General features: G+C 39.1%; 1 protein-coding gene across 1 annotated transcript; it reads right to left on the bottom strand.

The window, feature by feature from the left end:
- Positions 1-8453: 8453 nt before the first annotated feature.
- Positions 8454-22095, bottom strand: LOC103943806. The gene is given in 15 exon segments (XM_009354166.3): positions 8454-9264; positions 9620-9704; positions 10535-10970; positions 11085-11435; positions 11948-12106; positions 13264-13467; positions 13583-13786; positions 14162-14374; positions 14484-17918; positions 17995-18146; positions 18710-19205; positions 19910-20654; positions 20754-20923; positions 20925-21850; positions 21950-22095. Coding segments are annotated over 15 exon segments (7812 nt in total). The 5' UTR covers positions 21981-22095; the 3' UTR covers positions 8454-9059.
- Positions 22096-22143: the final 48 nt, after the last annotated feature.

Genomic DNA, 22143 nt, shown 5'->3' with positions numbered 1-22143 from the left:
CTCAGCTGGGATATCCCAGTCTGAGATTGAAACAATGATGAACAAATAGAGGGTTGTGTAACCTTTTAGTTAGAACATCTGCAACCTGAGCTTTTGTGGAAATATATTGAACCTCCAAATCTCTTTTCTGCACTCTTTCATGAAGAAAATGAAAATCTATGTTTAAGTGTTTAATCCGAGTATGAAAGACTGGATTAGAACACAAAGCTAGAGTGGACAAATTATTACAATGCAAGACAGGTGGTGCAGAAAGAAATAAGTGAAGATCCTTAAGAACCAGTCTTATCCAAGCAACATCAGTTACAACATTAGCCAATGCTTTATACTTAGCCTCAGTTGAACTTCTAGATACACTTCCTTGCTTCTTTGATTGCTAGTAATTGGATTCGACCCCAAAAAGACAATATAGCTAGTGGTGGACCTTCGAGTGTTTATATCAGCTAGCCCAGCCAGCATCACTAAATGCACACAATTCCAATTCTTAGCAGTAGAGTATGTGATTCCACACTGTAGTGTACCTTTCAAATATCTCAATATTCGTTTTACCAAACAAAAATGAGACTCAGTGGGTGTGTTCATAAACTGACATGCATAGTTGACAGCATATGCAATGTCTGGCCTAGTTAAGGTTAGATATTGCAAAGCTCTAACCAAACTTCTGTACATTGTAGGATCTGCCAATGGTACTCCTTCATCATTCAACAACTGTATATGAGGTTTACTAGGAGTAGAACAAGATCTAGAAGACAACATCCCAGCCTTATTGAGAAGATCAGTCACATACTTTGACTGATTAATAAAAATATCTTCATTATCTCTGTAACTAACTTGCAGCCCAAGGAAATGAGTTTCCCCATATCTTTCATATCAAGCACAGAGGACAAATCATCAATCACATGCTGCACTAGCTTGGAACATGAACCAGTAATTATAAAGTCATCTACATATAGTAGAAGAATCACAACATCACTCCCATTAACTTTGACAAATAAACTTGGATCTGAATGAGAAGATTGAAATTGTAAAGCTTGAAGATAACTTGTGAATTTTGCATTCCAGGCTCTTGGAGCCTGTTTCAGACCATACAAAGACTTAAGAAGTTTGCAAACATGATTGGGATATCTGGGATCTTGAAAACCTTGAGGTTGTTTCATAAAAACCTCTTCTTGCAATTCTCCATGCAAAAATGCATTTTTAACATCTAATTGTCTCAATTCCCATTTGTAAGTTATTGCAAGTGATAAAACAAGTCTTACTGTGGTATGCCTAACAACTAGACTAAAAGTTTCTTCATAATCCAACCCTTGTTCTTGTGCAACCAGTCTAGCTTTATATCTAGACACCTTCCCTTCTTGATCTTTCTTTATCTTATAAACCCACTTACTGCCTATTATATTTTTGTCTTCCGAATATGGTACTAACTCCCAAGTCCCTTGTTTTTGAAGAGCATTAAACTCTTCAGTCATTGCATTTCTCTAACACTCAGACATTACTACTTGTTTATAATTAACAGGCTCAGAAGAATCATGTATATCTAGGTTAGCAGTAAAGCCACTGAACATTATATCATCATCATGTGATGTAGGACACAAGTCCCTGGAAGTTGTATTTCGATGGGTCTTGCACTCAAATTGCTGCAGGAGCTGGGATTGTCATCATTGATCCAAAGGGAATTCAACATTGTTACTCATTCCTTCTGGATTACCAAGATACTACCAATAACAAAGCAGAGTACGAAGCATTGATCATTGGCCTAGAAATCCTAATAGTGTTAAGGGCAACTGAGGTTGAAATATATGGTGATTTTGAGCTGGTGATTAATCAATTGAATGGAGACTACAAATGCAGACACATCACAATGGTAGGTTATTATTTGGCAGCTACTCAGTTGTTGAGTTATTGGGGAACTGAAGTGTCAATCAATCATGTCCCCAAAGAAGCAAATTTAATTACTAATTTGATGGCATAGATGGTTTTTGAAGCACTGATTCAAGAAAAGAGATTTGAGGTAAATGTAGAGGTACAACGAAGAAATCTCCCTTGTATCTTTGAGAGATAGTTTAGTTTAGATATAATGACCAAAGAACCTGAGGTAGAAGACTGGAGAACACTCATCATGCAGTACTTAAAAGACTCTTCTTCTCCCATAAGTAAGAAAATTAGGCAGCAAACAACTAAGTTTGTGATGTGGGACAAAACCTTACTAAGGAAGACTCTATATAGGCTTTTGGTGAAATGCTTGGGCATGGAAGAATCGATGAGGGTGATGGCTAAAGTGCATGAAGGCATTTATGGGGCACATCAAGCTAGAACCAAGATGAGGTGGTTGCTGATAAGGTATGGCTACTTTTGGCTTGACATGGAAAAAAATTGTAAAGCTTATGCCAAGGGTTGTAAAGAATGTCAAATACATGGACCTTTCCAACACATACCCTCAGTACCCTTGAATCCAGTAGTAAAGCCTTGGCACTTTAGATAATGGGCAATAGGACTTCATTGGACAAATTTACCCAGCTTCCAGCAATGGACACACCTTTATAATTGTGGCAACTGACTACTTTACCAAGTAGGTAGAAGCTTCAGTTGTGAAGACCATTAATTCATCTGCTGGGAATACGTTCATTGAGACTTAAATCTTACACAAATATGGGGTGCCCGAGACAATTGTTACAGACAGAGGGCTATCTTTTATCTCGGAAGAAGTGAAGGAATTTGCAAACAAGTTCAAGATAAAGATGATCCAGTCTAGCCCTTATTATCCCCAATCAAATGGTCAAGCAGAAGCTAACAATAAGATCTTAGTGAATATTATTAAGAAAACGGAGGTAGACAGCCTAGAAAGATGGCATGAGAAGTTGCGAGATACTCTTTGGGCTTACAGAACCTCAAAGATAGCAGGAACTGGGGCCACCCCTTATGCATTAACCTTCAGGCAAGATGTTGTAATCCCTATCAAAATCAATGTAGGTTCTGTAAGGCTTCTAAACCAGTTTGGTCTGCATAGTGAAGAATATATGCCATATGTCAAAGGATCGAAGATTTGGAAGTAGTCCGAATTGAAGCCTTAAACAAGATCCAAAAAGGAAGAGAGCTGTTGCCCGAGCTTACAACAAGAAAGTGAAATTGAAAACCTTCAAGGAAGGAGAGTTGGTATGGAAGGCAGTTCTACCTTTAGGAGCTCAAGTTAGAGGTTTTGGAAAATGAAGTCGCACTTAGGAAGGCCCTTTTATCATCAACAAAGTATTATATAGAGGAGGGTATTACTTGGAAGATTTAGAAAGAAGTTTGCAAAGACATTCAATTAATACTAAGGTTTTAAAGAAGTATTATCCAACTCTGTGGGATGTTAGAGATTGTTACATTGATGAAGTCTAGACACTAGAAGAAGTGATGGAGCATTTTTTATTTAAAACAGTTAAGTGTAAATGGACAAGTCAAAGTGAAGAAAAATGGATCTTTCATTTATAATGGGAGAATGTTACAAAAGGTCCTAGCCAAGCAAGTTTACATCTATGGCTAAAGCAGCTATCCTAGAGTGATAGGTCTACATGATAGTGAAAATTCGAACTGGCTTTTCTAAGGTGATGTTGTTGTTGGCTAGTTGGCCTCGGAGTCCTCCACTTCAAGGTTGACCTTCTTCACTTCTTCAATTTTCTGGTAAAGCTTGCTCGAAGGATCATTTGCTCAGCCTTCAGTAAAGAGAGTTGTTGTTCCAACTTCTGGATCTCAGCAACAACCACCATGATGCAATCCTCCATGGCCGAGCTTTCCTCCACTAGCTGCTGCAAAGAGCTGGAAGTTCTGCTCGGTTTGCTTACCTTTCTGCCCGAAGGTGTTGATCCTTCAAAGCCATCAAGTTCTCGAAGAAGGAAATGAATGACTCATATTGGACATTTGACATTTGCTGAGCCTAGTACAACTCAGTGAGTGCTTTCTCAGCTTCTTAGAGTGATTTAAGGCTGAAGAAGTAGTGAAGTCCCTCTAAATCTACTCTTTGAAGACTCGGTGCAGATCTTGAAGATGTTGAGGCTCAAAAGGGAGCCTTGGAGACCTCAGCTTAGTCCTGATTTGCTCGGACTCTCTAACTAGTTCAGGCAAAGAGGTTGTGGCTAGAATAAATGCAAAAGGTAGAGGCATTACTCCAGCACCCCCAGAGGCAACAACGGCAGAGGCATATTCAGTAGAAATAAAGGGAAGAGACTCAGAAGCAAAAGTAGCAGCAGCAGTCTTTCTGGGCCTAGGGATGGGGATTCCTGTGACTCCAGAGGCCTTAGGAGGCCGAAGAATGACCACCTTGTGCAGGATAGGGCGGGAAGATTTGCCCGAACCCTTACCAAAAGCCTGTTTTTGAACCGAGAGAAGAGTAAGTTAAAAGGTTGGTTTACACCAAAACTAAAGAAAGAACATAAAAGAAAGAGCTTGTATACCAGAGCTAAACCTTTAGCTTTATGATGAGGAACCTCTGTTGCTGTAACTGCCTTAGGAGAAGCAGATAGGCTGGCCCAAAAAGGAGCTTAAGGAGTCTTCGGGCTAGTTACCTCTGAGACGACAAGTATCTAGGCTCCCCAAAAGCTGGTGGTGGCTGGTGTGTTGTCTCTTGCACAGGAGAAGATTGGAAAAAATAATACACAAATTAAAAGTTATTGAAGAAACTTGAAGAGAAAGTTAAAAAGGGCTTAAGGAAAAAAAGTCTTACTGAAGTACTGGCATCCTCCATGTAGTGAAGCATCTTCCCAGTTGTTGGATTAAAGTGGGAAGTAAGAGTGACCACCATAGGTGGAGGAAGGGAGGAAGAACTAGGAGATGATGATTGCTCGACTTGAGTTGTAGATGTACCTCTCCTTGCCTAAAAAACAAATAAAATTGATTGTTAGTTTTGAAGCTTAGGAAATACTACTTAACCAATATTAAGAGAGAAGTATACCTCTGAGGACTTGGCCCGAGGAGGAGAAAGATGCATCGATCGGGTTGGAGGAAAAAAAGGCTCGAGCTAGGATGTCCCCTCTGCTCTGGTATCTTATTTCAGGAAAACAACAAAAATTTAGTAAGAATATTAAGCAGAGTGAGCTTCAGAATAAACTTAGTGCTCAAGGTATTGAAAAACATACCTTCAACTCCTCAAGGATCTTGGCAAGAACCTCCATGTCTTCTTGCTATACTATGTGCCCGACCGTGCCTTTCTGGGAGTGGGGGCAGGATTCTTGGTAGCTGGAGGCCCTGATTACAAGAAAAAGAGGGAAGTTAGCTTGGAACTCAGAAAAATCAAAATTAGGGAAGGAAAAGACTAAGGCTGAGTCACTTAATGGAGAATTTTTGTTTCTTTATGCCCGCTTCAACTGGATGGGCAGAATAAGGCTTGGAAGCCTGGGAAGAGGCAAGGCAGGTTAAGCTTGAGGCCTTTCCTCGGGCTCAGATTCTAAAGACTCCACAACAGTAACATTTGCCCGACAAAACACCCTTATCTGTACATTCAGGCCCAACCTCGACCTTTGACTCACTGAAGAGCTCTGAGATGTATCCAGCATCCTCAGCAGCTTGGCTGGACCCTACTTCTTGCCTTCCTGCCTCAGCAATAGCCTTTTGGAGAACCAAGGCATCTGCAGCCTCCTCTTCTGGCCGGACATTCACTTCTTTAGTGTTGCTTTAGTCTGCAAAACTTGAAAAAAAAATTAATAAATGACAAACTGTGAAGGCATGATAAAGAAAAGCAAAACAGGGACTTGCGTCTTCTGGTTGATGGCCTTCTTCTAGCTCTCAAACTTATCCTTCTTTGAAAGAGACTTGAAGAAAGCTTGCCTGAATAGTCGATCGTGGGCCTCCCTGATATCCTTATTGTACTTCTTTAACCACTTGGCCTTTTACCAAGTGGCAAATGAGGGAGTGCACTTAAAGTTCAAGGTCACAAGATTGTGCGCAATTTGGCTCATCCCTTTGAGGCTGCGCCGACTTGTTGGAAAAGTCACCTCTGAAAGAAAGTGGAGGCTATAGGAGGTTCCACAATGCAGGGAGTCAAAGAAGGGCACTGGGATTGCCTACCTAAATCCCACCTATCTACCATAGAAGTTGGGGTGGTAGACTTTTAGCCCGCGCTCGTACCTACTCGGTTACTTCGCACTTCCCAAGCCAGGTCTCTTTGTTAAATGCAACTTATGAATTTCTCCTTGCACGTGCTGCTGACATCTTTTCCAAAGAAATCCTGGAAGATTTGGTATGAGAACCAAGGGTATTTCCTAAGCACGAAGGCACCCACACTCCAAATCTACCCTGACTTCGACAGATTCTGAAGAAGTAGAGGTAGGCGAGAGTGGAGTGGTTGGTAATGGAAGCTTCTGCCAAGATGCCGGCTGGAGCTATGCCATCGGGAAATTCCAAGTTGGGTGCCTGAAATTTGGGGAAGTATCATTAGAGCTAAAGTTGAACCATCCAGGTAGCCCCATTGAGGTTGGTCTTGAATGGCTCGCCCTTGGTTATCTCATGGAGAAGGTGGTAAAGGTGTGCCAGGATAAAAGGCCCCGTGGCAACATCATCGAACGAATGCAGTACCTCCACCAAAGGGATCCACTCTAGCTTTACTTCCCTTAACTTGTTGGGGAACACATGCTTGTTTAACCAATAAAGGAGGAAGTATATATGTTCCTGGGCCCTATCTGCAGTGGGAGAGGGTGAGCTGAACATTTTCTTCTCGAAATGGATAAAGCCCGAGAAAGATGTCCCATAGCTTATGAAGGTGGAGGAATTGTACTCCAAGCGGGTGATTGACTCAGAAACCTCCGAACCTTCAGTAGTTAGGCAAGAGGGCGAAGACCAGTCATGTGTGATGTCCACACACTTGCCTGAGGGCCTCAGGCCGAAGACCTGAGCCATATCTAAGACTGTAGGAGTCTTGGGACCCATTCTGCAATCGAATGTATTGGTCCCATTATTCCAGAAGATGAGTGCAATGGTTAAGAGCTTGGCCTTGGCTATGATAGTAACCTTGGACATCATGATGAGCTTGTAGATGCCATTTACCATCCACTTTTGCTTCTAAATGGGCTCGAGTTTATCCACTCACTAAGACCAAGCCTTATCCTTCATCAGAGGGAAACCCCTTCTAAAATTCGACTATTTGGAGGCAGAGATTCCAGCCTTGACGGAGTAAGGGTTAGGGGTGAACCAATTGGCAGTGGGCATGTTATTCTCCACTGTAATAGGGACTCGAGCATTTCAGGCAGGCCCCAAAAAGTGCACCCCTCATTCTTCAAAGAAAATGGACAGGTTTAGGCTAGCCAGAGGGCAATAAAGGTTGTTAAGCCGACAGTGCAAATTGACGATCCCTTCTTCAAATTCGCATGCAGGGCGAAGTTTGGGGGCCATGGTTGATTTTTGGAAGGAATAAGTGAAAGTAATTAAAGGCAAAAAGCAAGAGGAGAAGGCAAGAGGATTCGAGGATTCGAATTCTGGAAATTAGTAAGTATTGATGGAAGTGTTGGCCAAGGAAATTTAAATGGAGGTTATTTAACGAGCAGTTAGTTAACGTTGGAGATAATGGGTTAGTGCAAAGGTTTATTCGAAATGGCTGAGTAAATGGTGCAAGTCTTGAGTCAAAGCATGTAGTTAGTATTTAATCATTATTAATGTTTCGGTTAATAGACTTAATAATGATTAAAGGGGGCACTGTTTGAGTTTATATTTAACTTTAAGCTTCGAGACAGTAGAGGCCTAAAGGCGCCAAAATAAATGAGACTTACCCGAGCCTAGTCAACAGGCCCGAGATAAATGCAAACTATTTTCAGTAAGAAAGTGATGAGCAACAGAGAACACCTCACCACCAGACAGAAAGCACTTTTTAAGGGCATGACAAGTAAATATGCAATGACTTACAACCCTTCGAAAGCCATCAGCCAAAAACAAAGCCAAGATAGTTAGGGCCAAATTGTCTATAAAAGGAGAATGGGACACCAAAAACAAGGACACTCAACCAAGCAATCAAAAGACATACAAACTCTACTCTCAAGCCAGTTTGTACCCAGAAAGCTTAATCTTGTCCAAATCCAATCCTTTTTAGGTATAACTCCCTTAGGAAAAGCCATCTTTTGTCTAGTGTAAAAGCTCTGCCACCTTCCCTTAGTATTGTAGTATCAATTCCTTCGTGTAAAACCTATGTACTTTTCATCCATCACCATATACAAATCTCTGTAAACACAAAGAGAAGTGGCTACAAGAAGTTGAACCTTTCCCGACAAGGTTAGATCTTGCTCGAGTCTCTCTTCTTTGTACTTACATTTAGTAGATCTGTTGTTTAATGTAATTTCCTTCATGTATTTAAGTCACTTTCAACTATTTTCTACTTAAGAGTTTCCTTTACATTTGAATCTGGTTAAGTTATTAAGCCTGTTTCCATTAAAGTAAAGCTTGATCAAGGAGACAGTTGGAAGGGCCTTGACCCCCTTCATTTTGTACAAAACTATGAATTAAAAGTCCTTGTTCACAAGGCAAGAAAATAATTTAATACAGACTTAACTCATCTGTGACAATCCCTTGATAAACAAGATGTCTAATTAACTTAAGGCATAAATAATCAACTTAACTCACACCTATTCAACGATCTGTTATACAAAGATAACAGTGGCACGCTCAAATCTTTGTTAGTTTTGATTGTGAGCTTATGGCCTACACCAAAGGCCCCACAAAGGCACATTTCAAACTAACTACAAATTCATCTTGCAGCACACCAAATCACAAGATCTTGCCCGACAGGCAAGAAAGTGCCACCTCCCTAGGGAGCTGTGCGAGGGACCAGGTCCTAGAAATCCAACCCGAACATCCCTAATGTCACAACAAAGCTACCCTAATGCAAATAGCATGTTTGGTGAATCCCTTCATTAAGAATATAACCACTAGACCAACTACAGGACATCACAATCCCTGATCAATCTTCCAGCTCCGACAACTGATTCTCACCATTATCTGGCTCCATCAGCATTCAGCTTGAGAGTACTTGGAGGAGGTGGATGCTGAGCAAGACAAGAGGGAGCCTCAGCAAGTAAATCCTGGGATCTAGGATGCTTTTCCTAGCATTACTCAGTCTGCATAATACTTCTTTCCCATTCAAATGCACCAAACCTATCTACATCGTATGTTGACGAGACTAGCAATTCTGATGGTCGTTTGCCTAGCACATTTGAAACTATATCCAAAAGAGAGTGACAAGCATGGAGTTCCTCCATCTTTTGCGAACCAGTTTGTCCCTGCGTAAGATCCTTCCACGGCTGGTAAAATGCCCTGTACAAATTGTATAGCCACCACAAGTTAGATGTCGAACAGGGTACTACCACATAAATAATGCACATAGCAGTCGAGTTGGTCAACAAAACATCAAATATCAGACAGATTTTTAAACCAATTTATCAAACTGACGGTGTCAGCTTAGTAATATTTTTTCATCATACAGGGTTTCCCAACACGAAGCCCTGTCCTGGTAAACAAAAAGATAACATATACCCATATCCTGGAGAAGTCTATACACTAGCAAACGCAATCAAACTTGATCAATTGCCCAACACCAGTGATCTCAATAAAACATTATGCAATATTAATAGGAAAGGAAAAAAAGAGGGTGGAGAACGATATATATTACCATCTCCAAGAGAGATTTGCTTCAGCAGGGCAACCTATCTTCGACCACAATGATTTCACAACACTTCCATTTTTACACAAGAACCCTGAACCAGAAAATAAAGTCTAGTCAGAGAAGGAGCATAAACATGCAAATGCATTTGATTGTGAGTGCCTTGTAAACACCAGTTGAGAAAATGATTCTGCATGATCAAATCATCTTTACTATCCTATGTAATATGCCTAGATCCAAAGCAGCTCACCACTTTCATTCTTTCTGTTTCTGTAACAACCTAGAACAAAGCCACACAAAATACACACCATACCTCCGCAACCACTCGATGAGTTTGTTCATGACCAAATACTACATAAAACTACGAAGTAAGTCTACATAACTAGAAGTTAATCTATGTGCTTTCAATTGTTCTTACTGAACATCTGAAAAATAGCTGAAAGGACACGTCCTTGACCTGAGACATCCGAAAAAGTGGTGGCTCTCTCACAAAATCAACCTAATGTCTCACCAGCAGACACATCCATAATGACTATACAAGGGCCAACTCAAGTCCGGTTTGGTACAGTTTTTGAGAGAAGATTTGGTTTCCGGGAAATGTTTTTGCTCCAAAATTGTTCGGTAAAAAGAATTTGGCCCAAAGCTAAAGGCCCACAAATTTGTTTTGAGAAAGCTGGTCCAACCCTGCTTTTAGGCACTTTGCCTGAAAGGGTATCCAGGGAGAGCATGCCATAGGATCAGTTGAGCATTCTCATTCATTATTATTCCCTGCTTAAATACCATCGAGTTTCAAAATTAACATTAAGCCTGGGCTACCCCAAATACAGGAAGTCGACCGGTTTTTAATCCAACAATGTATATTGCCACCCAAACACTCAACTGTAACATTCCAAATGCATAAGTAATCTAATGAAAACATGATACCTGTGAAAACTGAGCCATCATAAAGCAAAAGACTAAGGGCAGCTGCAACTGATGGTAGCATTTGGTAATTTGTGCCTGCAAGCTGTTGGAGGAAAAGAATTGCAGAAGCTAAAATCTCCTCACAACCATATCTGCTTTTGCTCTTTCTTCCAGATGCACTTTCAACAAGCTCCATTAAAGTCTGAAGAGTTTTTAAATTTAACCTCTTTGAAACCTCGGGGTCCAAATCATTGGATTTCCAATCAAGCTTCCCAAGAATTACAGAAGCAGTGAGCCAACGTAGAAGCTTTGATATCAAAGAATTTTCGTACAGCTCTTCCTCTGGAATACTAATTAAACATAGGTGAGATTCTTTAGGCTGAAGCATCTTTGCAGAGTCTGCTTCCAAAGCAGCAGAAACTGCCCACACAATAAAACTTGAAATCTTTTCACGGCTCTGAAAAATAATTATAGCAAGCTTTCAGCTTTTTTGGTATAAACAATACAGTGAAGACTAATATTGTATGGTGTATGAGAGAGAGAGAGAGAGAGAGAGAGAGAGAGATAATACCAAACAAAATATGTCCGCTGGAGGTGCACTCATAAGTATAGCTTTAAGAGCAAGCTCTACTGTACCACAAGATCTTGCATTATCACATATCTTAACAGCCTTATATATGTTATACGAACCCTCAACTGATAGAACAAAATGTGGCTGATATATCCTTCTCTTCTGGGACATCTTGAGTGTTAATATTATTGTTCCCAGAATTGGATTGACAGCAGCAACGTTATCCTTTATCAGTGTCATATCACTGACAAGAAATTTGAAGAGATGAGATGCAAGTTCCATAAGCTGCTCAAGGGCATATTGTTGCAACCACTCATTGATTTTTCTCAAAGAAATAACATCATTGACGACCTGAAAACCAAGAACACAGGAAGTAAGCAGGGAGTAAAAGATACATTATTCTTTGGAAGACTTGCTGGGAGGTTAATAATTAACAAATAGTAAATATACTGACCAATTAAAATATCTCATTCCTTACAATGCCATGACAATATATAGGAGGTGGTCTATATGATTGCCTGCTCCTTCGAATTCTTATTTTTATTTTTTAATATGTACCACTCCACCAAAAAAATAAGTAAACAGCACAAGGGCAGAAGTTGTTCACAAGTGTAGTTAGAGGATGCTAGTGAAAATATCAACTAAGACTGTTAAGCAAAGCTAACCAACAAACATTACATGGACATGTGAACATTGCTATTATGACACTTCTAGTTACGGTTCACAGTACAGATGGCAGATTTCAATATACATCGCACCAGACACCCAATTATTATGCATTGACAATTTGACATGAACAAAAAACTTCAGGGGACAGGGAATATAGAATCTCAAAGAAAGAAGCAAACAATTTCAGTAAATACCTCTGATATCACACCCAACTGCAACAAGACCAAACTTTTTCCATCTCTGAAATGCCATTCGCCCAATACTGAGAGAACAGATGATAACCACGAAAAAAGACCACATTTTTCAACCAGATGACGAGCCATCTTGTGTAATTTAACTGCCTTCTTGACTACCTGCATAAAAATAAATCAAAAGCAACTGTATCACACTAAGGAAACTCAAGTTTTCAAAATTAGAGCAAAAGATACAGGTGCATCACCAAAAAAAATCGCAAACTGAAATCTAACTCATTTCTTTAGAATCCCTTATTGTCAGTTTATAGACAACTCAATCTACCAGGCCTAGCTCGTGTGTTACAGCGAAAACATTCATTCAAAGAAAAATAGTTTTAAAGTAAATAGGGCATGTAGTTCCAATCAACAATGCCTTCGTCCATGTATTTGATTAGCTGATTGAACCCATTATTTGATTCTATTATGTTTGTATCCACGTATTCTTGTCCACGTGTGTATTAAAACCGTACGTCAAACCTAATTACAGTTTATCTCCTATGCTATGGGCTTTGTTTCACTTTGGTACCCAAGTATCACAACATTACAATGTACACCCTATTGTTTGCACAGCGTGGCAATTTTAGCCTTCAGTCGGCCTACAATGAAGTTTTCCATTACTTGCCTGTGTGGCACACGTGAGCCCCATTCTGTGCTCAAACAGACCACACAGTTATGCCATGTGAAAGCAACTTTAAAAGCCATCTGACATGTTACATATTAAAAAAATAAAAAAAAAGTAGAAGTAAAATACAAATAAAAAATTTTCAAGAGGGAAAATTGTGACATTTCAAGATACATTATCGAGGATCATCTTGAGACCTTAAACAAACATTTGAACAACTAAACCCAAGGCAAGTGAATCCTCATTTTTGTCCCTTGGGAAATCAATCCAAATTTTGCGTCAACACAAGTCAGAAAGTTATGTTGTAAATCCAAATTGTTCGCATCCAACTTTAATGCACTCGCTCTTGACCCAGGAGAAACAAACAAAAGAACATTTTCAGATGATGACAACTTCTTCATTTCAATTTAGATTTTTGAGAAGAAAAAAAACCACTTAGGGATGATGACAAGATACTGAAAAGAAAGCTTCTTTTGATTTCTTTTCTGCCAACAATGTCAAATCAAGAGCACTTTTTATTTTTTAGGAAAGAAATGGTTTCACTTATGAAACAAAAAAAGTCAATGCAAAAGTATGGACAGACGCAAACACCAGAAATTACAGCAAGCTTACAAGTTCCCTGAAGAATTAATTGTTTTCTTAAAAGAAAAGTTACCTGAAGTATTAGTTCCTTGGATTCATCTTCCGAAATTGGAGAGACATAGAAACTCATCAGAGCCTCAAGAACCGAGTTGTTCATATAAATTTGAGCATCCTCATCAAAATTTAGCCCTGCATATACTAAGCGAAGTATCCACAACCTTTCTGCTTTGAAATTGATAGAGGAACTCCAAAAAAAATTGCTAAAGAAAAGTATATTCTGCAATTAAAAAAAAATAAATTAAGAAACCCTGAAATGTTTATAAATGACTCATGTAAGTACAGATCTGAACGTGAAAAGAAAAACTAATGTACCAAGTTCTTGGAACTCATACCTTGACATTCAACCTGGACGATCTCATCAAAAGCGTCGTTAAGGCTGCATAATGCTCATGTGAAGGATCTAATAAAATGAGGGATGTCTCTGCAGCAAAAATAGAATTTACAGAAGGGATTCTCTGCCATGGTTCTTCTATAGCATTTTGCACATAAGTCAACAGAAGTTGAATGTGCTTGACACCCTTCCTCTTTTGACATCTCTGTGAAGGGTAGTTGAACTTTGATTAACAAACAGCTTAAACAAAATACGCCGAAAGGAATATCATAACCAAAGTAACAGTAAATTTTTTTTCTAAATGGATCATCAGTCATAAATATCGACATACCAATATACTCTGCATGCATTAATATAGAAATTAGGACTAATGACTCTCCAGTATTAAAGAGGACTAATATTGTTGTAACTAACATTATATTTTCTATGGTTAACACAAAATATATGAGAAATTAGGAAAGTGCACAAGCATAATAGATATGTATTTCACTTCTATTACACACACACACACACAATTTATGACACGCCCGCATGCACAGAAAGCATTTACAGAGCCAGAAACAATTTAGAAAACAGCTACCTCCAATGTGTTCTTAAATCTTCCAAGAGTGTCATAACCCAACCTTCTTATTCTGTCGTCAGGTGATGACATACTCATAAATGCAATAGCTAGCAAGCCTAAACCAGCAAACTCCAAGGGTTCAAAATAACCCTCTGCGAGGCTATGAATAGAGAAGCGCAAGATGAAAATAGGATTATATCGTTGTATATATTCAGCATCAGGAGAATGCAACTGCATAAAATGTTGAAATTGGATGAGAACTATCACAATAAGCACATATCCAAAGTCTCAGCTCAAACAAAATTATATTCATCATTAATTCACAAGTAAAGAGATTTACCAAACGACCATCATCAAAATTATCTGTTTGAAACTTGTTCAAGCATAGTAGTTCTTCAGATGCCACTCTATCATAAGGAAAATATAGCACGGTGGATGCACAGATTTTGGGGTCAACAACAAGATTTTCTCTAAATTGACTTCTACGGCGTTCTTTTACCGCTTCAGTATTAGTCAAGACATCATCAGACATATTCCTTTCCAGAGTCCGTTCTTTTTCTATCTTTAACACGGCACTGCCCCACAAGTGATCCATTCCAGCAACATTGGCAGGCTTTGAACCATCAAGACACTCAATTGTGCGTATCAAGTTGTATATCTCCACATCAATTTCACTAAGTGTTGCACCATAAGAAGACAGAAGCAGTAAATGCAGTTCTTTTAGATTTATGCATATATCTTTACCAAAGTCAAAACTATGTTGATGCTCCTTGATTGGAAAGAGCATCCGTAGTAACTTGACAACCTCCAACTGTCTTGCATACAGATCCGCTGTTTCCATATTGCACTTGTGATCAATTACACTTTGGTTAGCGGAAGGGACAACAAGCGATCTTAGAATGCCAGGCATGGGCCTGGAAAATGCACCAAAACTGAAACCATCAGATGATCTGTAGTCTGAGCGAACTGTTGGCTCAAACTGAGAATGGGCAAGTAGAAGCTGAAGGTAGGGAACACGTGAAAATTTTCCCTCTGACAGCACACTTAGGAGATCTCGGATGGATTTCAAAGTTGTTGGATCTTCAAACCTATATAGAAGTGCTGGTTTCATCAATTGCTCTAGGAAAGGGATAGATTGTAATTTAATAAGACCATCAGACATCTCTCCAGTCAGTTCAAGAATGTTCATCAATATGAGAGCTTCAAAGCATCTCCACAAGGAAGTACCTGTGCTTGTTTCCTTTTGAGAACTATCAGCAACTGAAGGGACTCTTTTAACAATCCATTGCCAGATACCCACCAATATGTTCATAAACTGCATTCTTGAAGAATCCAGTTTTTTGGATGCAATGTCCAAAGGATTGTCTTTCATGTCACTGCCTGCTTCATTTGACCGACTACCTTTTGGGAATAATAAAACCTTACCAAAAGATATCTTTGCAAAAAATTTATTTACAAGGTTTAATGATTCATTGAGTGATTGAGAAGCCAATCCACCAATATCACAACCTACCAGCTCATCCTGTGACACAGAAGGTGGGAAAACGGAATTAAAAAGCTTGAACCGGTTCTTCATTTTCATTGTATTTTCATTCAAACTGAAGTGATAACGCAACATACAAATTGTTTTTCCAAGAAGACTATCATCAATCAGACTGAGAAGTTCTTGAGTAGATGATGGCAAAAACTCTCCAAATTCTTCCTGAAACACATCTCTAGACACAAAACTCTTCCACTGAAGGAAACCATTCAAAATAATCCTTGAATAAAAAGTTGGTATACATCTAAAATGCTCATAAGACAACCTTCCAAATTTCAAGGAAACTGAATTCAAGTACAACAAAGCAGCAGGCAGAAGCATGATACAGTCCTCATCTGAAAGAGCAGAGACACAAGGCTCTTCCATCACATTATCTTCATGTTGAAAATCTCTGTCTTTGTTCACAAACCCTAAAAATAAGTGCCCAAAGGTAGACAAATGCAGGGAACTCATATCAGTAAGAAGAGACAATAATCTAGCTTTCATCTTGCTGGTTCTGCAAATGCAATGGGAGATAATTTCTACAGGGGTGCTTGCTATAACTCTCGACAATATTATATGTAATGGATGAAGATTACATTGTTGCATGTATTTCTGTCTGCATACAGCATTTATAGCTTCCAGCAAGCATAGATCCACAAATTCTGTTTTAAAATGCAAGGAAAACTTGCATATTTTAAGATAGATTTCCTCAATAATGTCACTGTTGACCTTGTTCTCTTCCATTTTCCAAAATATATTATATGATTTTCTCTTTGTATTTGGCTGCTGCAAGAAACTTGACAGATTTCTGAAAGCACCACCAGCAATGCAAGATCCAAAAGAAATAGCAGATTTCTCAATGTCATCCATGTCAGTTCGACTAAACATCCAATGCACCAATTCAAGAAGCTCAAAGGGGGATATAAAACGAATCAAAACATGTAAAGCATAAAATGTTGGGACGAAAGGCGTAAAATCCTTAGTACCAATGCATTGATCAAATTTGCCCCTGACTTCATGAAATAGATTCCTTTGCAAGATGTTAAATGCTTTCACAAATTGTTGACCAGCACCTATTTCAACTTCTGCTGTAAATTGGCCGTCATTGCATAAAGTAAACAAGTAGTCACAAGTTTTTACCAATATGTCGAAGGCATGACAATCTAATCTATGAATACTCTGCCTTGATAAGCTAATCAAAGCATTTACATTGTCCGCTAGGCTACCCTTTGGTAAGTCTTCACTGCATCCCAAAGGACAAGATAACAATGTTAGCATTGCAGGATGACAGATGATGATTTCAGCCACTTCTTGAACATCTTGGCTTGACAGAAGTACCGAGTAGTTTTCAGAGGAATCAGAATCAGTATTCAACACCAACAGTTGAGATAACAACTTCTCCACTAGAACTAAACAAATCTCCGACAGTTGTTGGAAGTTGACTAAATGTCCAACTCTTTGAGATAACCGTATCTGATAAAGCCAAAATAGCACAAGACGCAAATGGGAAATAAGGTGGCAATCAATTGAGCACTCAGATAGTTTAGCTACAAGCAAGTCTTGTATCTTGGAGAGGTCTGATGAAGAATGACCATCAATGCTCATAATGGCAGGGAATAAAACATGGAATGGTGCTTTCTCCAAATAGAAAGAAAAGGCAGCAGAAGCAGCTTCGTTTGTATCAAGATCTTGGTTACATATCATTCCTCGTGCATAAGAAACAGGGTCAAGACATCCACAGGCATCATCTTGTCTACCTCTGCAATAAATACTGGATAGAGCCTTTTCCAGACCAGGAATAAATATATCAGGCCACAACTTAGAAACACTGGCTAGAAGGGTTTGTTCCAGAAAAAATATTGATGATAAGAGAGAGACAGGAACGGCAAGAAGATATTTCCAAGCTGTCATAAATGATGGAAACTTTTCCAGTATTCCCTCAAGACTCGTAGAGATAATGGAGAAAGAAAAGGCTTTGGTTATTCTAGCTATGTCACCAGCATCCCTACTATTCTCAAATCTTTTCACTTCCTCAAGTGTAATTGCTAAGGAACTATCAGCAGTCATAGCCTTATTGTGAATAGAAATAATGCCACATGTTTTCTGATCAGATATACTCTGTGAAAAGAGCAGTAAATTCTTTAAAGGCCTCCACGCACAGATTTTATCCCTAGCATTGTCAGCGACAGAACAGTCACCAAGTCTCTCAACCAAGACTGAGCAAATCATGGAAGAAAGCAATCTTGCATCAACCTATCAAAATTAAATTTCACATTAGATTGCATTCAAATAGCAATCAATTCCAAGCTAAGAAACAACAGAAGTGTACCTGAGTTTGCAAGAGATACTTCAGTGTGCTGCAAACATACGTTGATATCACTGATTTTTCAGGCATTGTAAATGTTCCAGACCCAGAATCGAGCAACCTTAGACATTTCTGCAGTACACATATGCTAAGAGGGCTGAAACGAGGTATCACATCTGCCAAAAAGACAAAAAAAAAAAAAAAAAAATTAGCGTGAAGAAATAGCCTGTAATACAGTTGAGGAACAGATAGATAGCAACTACTTTCATTTAAAAAAAAGGAAGAAGATATTTTCCTAAATTATTTTACAATACGAATACATATTAGGAAATGTAACAAAATAGATATTGTATAAGTAAAAAAATAGGAAGGTAAATAAGTTATTTTAAATATAACAAACTGTTCTATCAAATTTGTGTAAAAGATCCTGCCTCCAGTAACTAATTATTCCTACATCCAATATATTTATAAATAAGGAATGAGACCTGTGCAACCCATAGAAAAAAAAAAAAAAAAAAGAGAGAGAGAGATCCTACTGTAGTTGTTATACTACAATTATCTCCTACGATGACCACTAAAGCTTTTATGATTTAAAAACATTTCAGGCCACAACTGAACATACCATTGAGAAGTTCACTTGGAAAGTACAGGATCAAAGAACCCCCACACCAACCTCCCTCCCCAAAAGAAAATAAGAACAATGTAAGAATACTAAACAAATAAGATGAATCACAATCACCTTTACAAATTTCCAAAGGGCAGGTATAACGCTTAACAATATCCCAGTATTTGAACAAACCATTCCCAGTAGTAGAAACGGCATCACATAAGAATGAGATGACAACACGACACAAGCTTTGTAATACTTCCACCTCCAGTACTTCAACAGAAGATTTTCTTCTACCAAAACCGGGTAAAAACAAGAACCATGATGCAATTTCATGCTGGTTTCTGTCAAAAGCACCAGTACTTAACATAGCTGCTTGTGCAAGATGATATGCTTGATCCCTTATGTCACTGACTTGTGAAAAAACTAGCAAGTTCATGAATGTCAAAAGATGTTTATACATCAGGGGTGGAGTCCTAATCGGAGTTCTACTCTTTGCAGACAATCCAATGTATTCTGTTAACAAAGACAAAAGAGAGCACTGCAGATCTGTTTCTGATGCTAAAGGGCTGCTTAGAAGATTCATAAAAAATTCAAATGATCCCTCCAAGCCAGTGGGCATTATCCGCTGCAATAGAAGAATAAAAAGAACATTGTATGAACAACTACATAGGAGCCTTTTTGGATTGAAAGTAGAAATCAAAATAGATCCTTTACTTCCATCTGCAAGTCAGCACATCACAGTTCTTTTGACTACGAAACACATACTTCCAGACTGTTAGCAACACAGAAAAATACACATTCATAAATATATGTGTGTGTGTCTGTAAGCTAAAACCCACCTCAATCCCTTCCCTTGGAAGTCGTGCCCAAAGAGAAATAGACTAGAATAGAGCGTGAAGGCCATTGCTTTTATTATATATATTAAATTCTTAAGGACGAGGCAAATGGTAGTAAGGATGCACCCTGTGTTACTAAATGTATCAGGGTACGTTTTCTCTCCGGTCATTAAGGCATGCTTTGGCTTGAAAGCATCAAGATGCTACTTAAAATGCAATAGATGTATTGGTGTTCCCAAAAGAATTAAAGCCTGATAGTACTAGAAAATTGCACCCCAATTTAAATCAAATATGCTAAATTGGCATGTGTTAGAAAAAAGCAATAGAAAGTGAACCCTACATTGATTAAATAAAAATGCTAGACTTAAGTATCTAACCCTGTTTGTCATGCCCCATAAGGTCTCAATAGAAGATACAAAGAGAATGAGACTTAGAAAGTTAAACTTACAAGATAAGTTTTGAGAGCATAAAATGACATAGAAAGTAAACTTACAAGATAAGTTTTGAGAGCATCGAGTAGCCTACAGTAGAAGTACATCTCGGCATCCTTTAATGTATTAATATGTGTGGATTGAAGATCCAAACCCCAAATTTCTGCCATAACATTTATAGCATCCTTTTCATTATCCAATGCATCCGCAGTGGATGCACCTGCAACTCTTTCACTGTTCTTGGGTGAAGCAACATCGGGATCAAAATTTAACCCACCTACAACAATATCTGAGTCCTTGTTCCCCACATCTGTTTTCATTCTTTTCAAGCGTTTGGGGCTATGTTCAGGGAACTGCTCCAACTCAGCTGTCCTCTTTAAGCTTAACTGCTGACTTTTGGAGTGACTACTCAGAGAAGAAAGTAGAGTCAACATAACTTGATGATCAGGGAGCAAGTTTCGGACTTCATTTTGAAATTCTTGCTTGAAAGACTCCAATGCGTATACCTTCTCATTATCAGAATAACTTTGGTCTCTATGGTTTAAAACACCATGGAAGGAGTCCAGCAACTTCAGTGCTTCTAAAAGAAGCCTTAAAGATCCATGCTTCACTAGAAAATCAGAGTGAAGCAGCCCCTTATTGATTGCAGACCGGCTGAATGAATGAGGATACAAGCATTTCATGATATCCTGCACATCCACATTGTCAAACATGGCTGGATTGTGAGACTGAGAGTCATTGATACCAAAGGCATGCCCGCTGCGCACTGAGGAAACCAAGTTTGCTGCAAGAATAACAACAGAAAACCTGCAAATGCTTCAATTTCCACACAAATAAAGAGGAAAACGGGGACCATTGAAAATTAAGTATTAAACAATATGATGCACTGGTATAAATAAATCTGACCAGTTAGGTGATGAATAATCTTCAAGATTGTAGGGGAACTCTTCCATATATGTTGCACCAATAGACGGTCTTCCACTAACAATAGCCAAAAGAAGATCCCTGTGGTAGCCAATCTCAGTTGCTTTAAGCTTCTTCATCAGATCCACGAGTCGCTTTGAATTACCCTTCAGACTGTTTCTTCAAATCTGACATCAAGCCATTACTAGGATTGGTACAAACCATAACCAAAACATTGTATGCCAATTCCGCAGAAGGCCCACCATTTTCCCTTGCACAGACGTTAACTAATTGTTCCAAAGTAACACTGCCAAAGAGAACACTCCGAAGACTCGGGGAAACTGATGACTCTTCAACAAGAATCCTGTCCCTCAACGTGGACAAAACGTAGATAACAGTTTCATCATCATCATTCCCAATCCCGCGAAGAACACCAGAGTACATTTCCTTCTGACGTATAACCGACCTCAGCAATCCTGGCGTCCCCACCTCCAAAAATGACATTGCGAATCCCACAAACGACTTCCTCAACGACAGCTTCATTCTTTTCTCACCCTGCTTCTTTTTAAATTCACCCATCTTAAAAAAACCCTGGAGTTTGAAATCGAAATTCTTTGCAACCTCAGAAGCCAACCCCGACCCACGCCTCACAATGGAAGCCAAAAGCAAAAGCGCCGCCTTTTGGCGTTTTGCTTCTTTACTATTCAACTCCTTATACACATCCTGCAACTGTTCTTCAATAATCGACCGTGCAAACTTATCCAATGCCCGGCTAATACCCATCCTCTCCACATCATTCGGCATATACATCCCATCAGGATGACTCAAAACAGCAGCAATTAGTTTAAATACACAAAACATTCCGGGTTTCCCTCGCCGGAGCTTCCAAGCACTGAGAAGCTCCGAGCACTTACCCGAATTCTTCACATAATAGCGGAGCAAATCACCTCCGTTATCACCTTTCAGCAACTTAATGAACTCTTTTGTAGCATGAGAACATAATTTGATTTCAACAGAGTTAAGATTATGCAGTAGCTCCTTAAGTTTAGCTTCGTGGGTTACTTTAATTGTAGGTTTAGGCATTTCTTCAAACAACATAGCTGCAGTTCAAAAGAAAACACAGCAAAGAAAATAACTTCACAAATTTTCTCGGCAACCAAACAGCAAGTTAAAAGCTTTGCGTGCATGGGGATGCGTACCTTGATTTTCGGAGGCTGACCTTCCTTCCATTGAAGAACAGAGATAGTCTGGTTTGATTTGCTGTGAGGTATGGGGAATCAGGGTTTAAGAGAAATTAGGGTTTGAGTCCTGCTCAGGCCCAGGCCCGGCCCACCGGCCCAATAGTCAACAATATATCACAGTTCCGTAGGATTCACAACCCAACCAATATTCG

Source organism: the organism of the source record quoted next, unplaced genomic scaffold (genome assembly GCF_019419815.1).
Source record: "Pyrus x bretschneideri cultivar Hongxiangsu unplaced genomic scaffold, Pyrus_bretschneideri_v1 Contig267, whole genome shotgun sequence".
Classification (NCBI taxonomy): domain Eukaryota; kingdom Viridiplantae; phylum Streptophyta; class Magnoliopsida; order Rosales; family Rosaceae; genus Pyrus; species Pyrus x bretschneideri.
The sequence above is the reverse complement of the archived record's forward strand: the minus strand, read 5'-3'. Positions and strand labels throughout refer to the sequence as shown.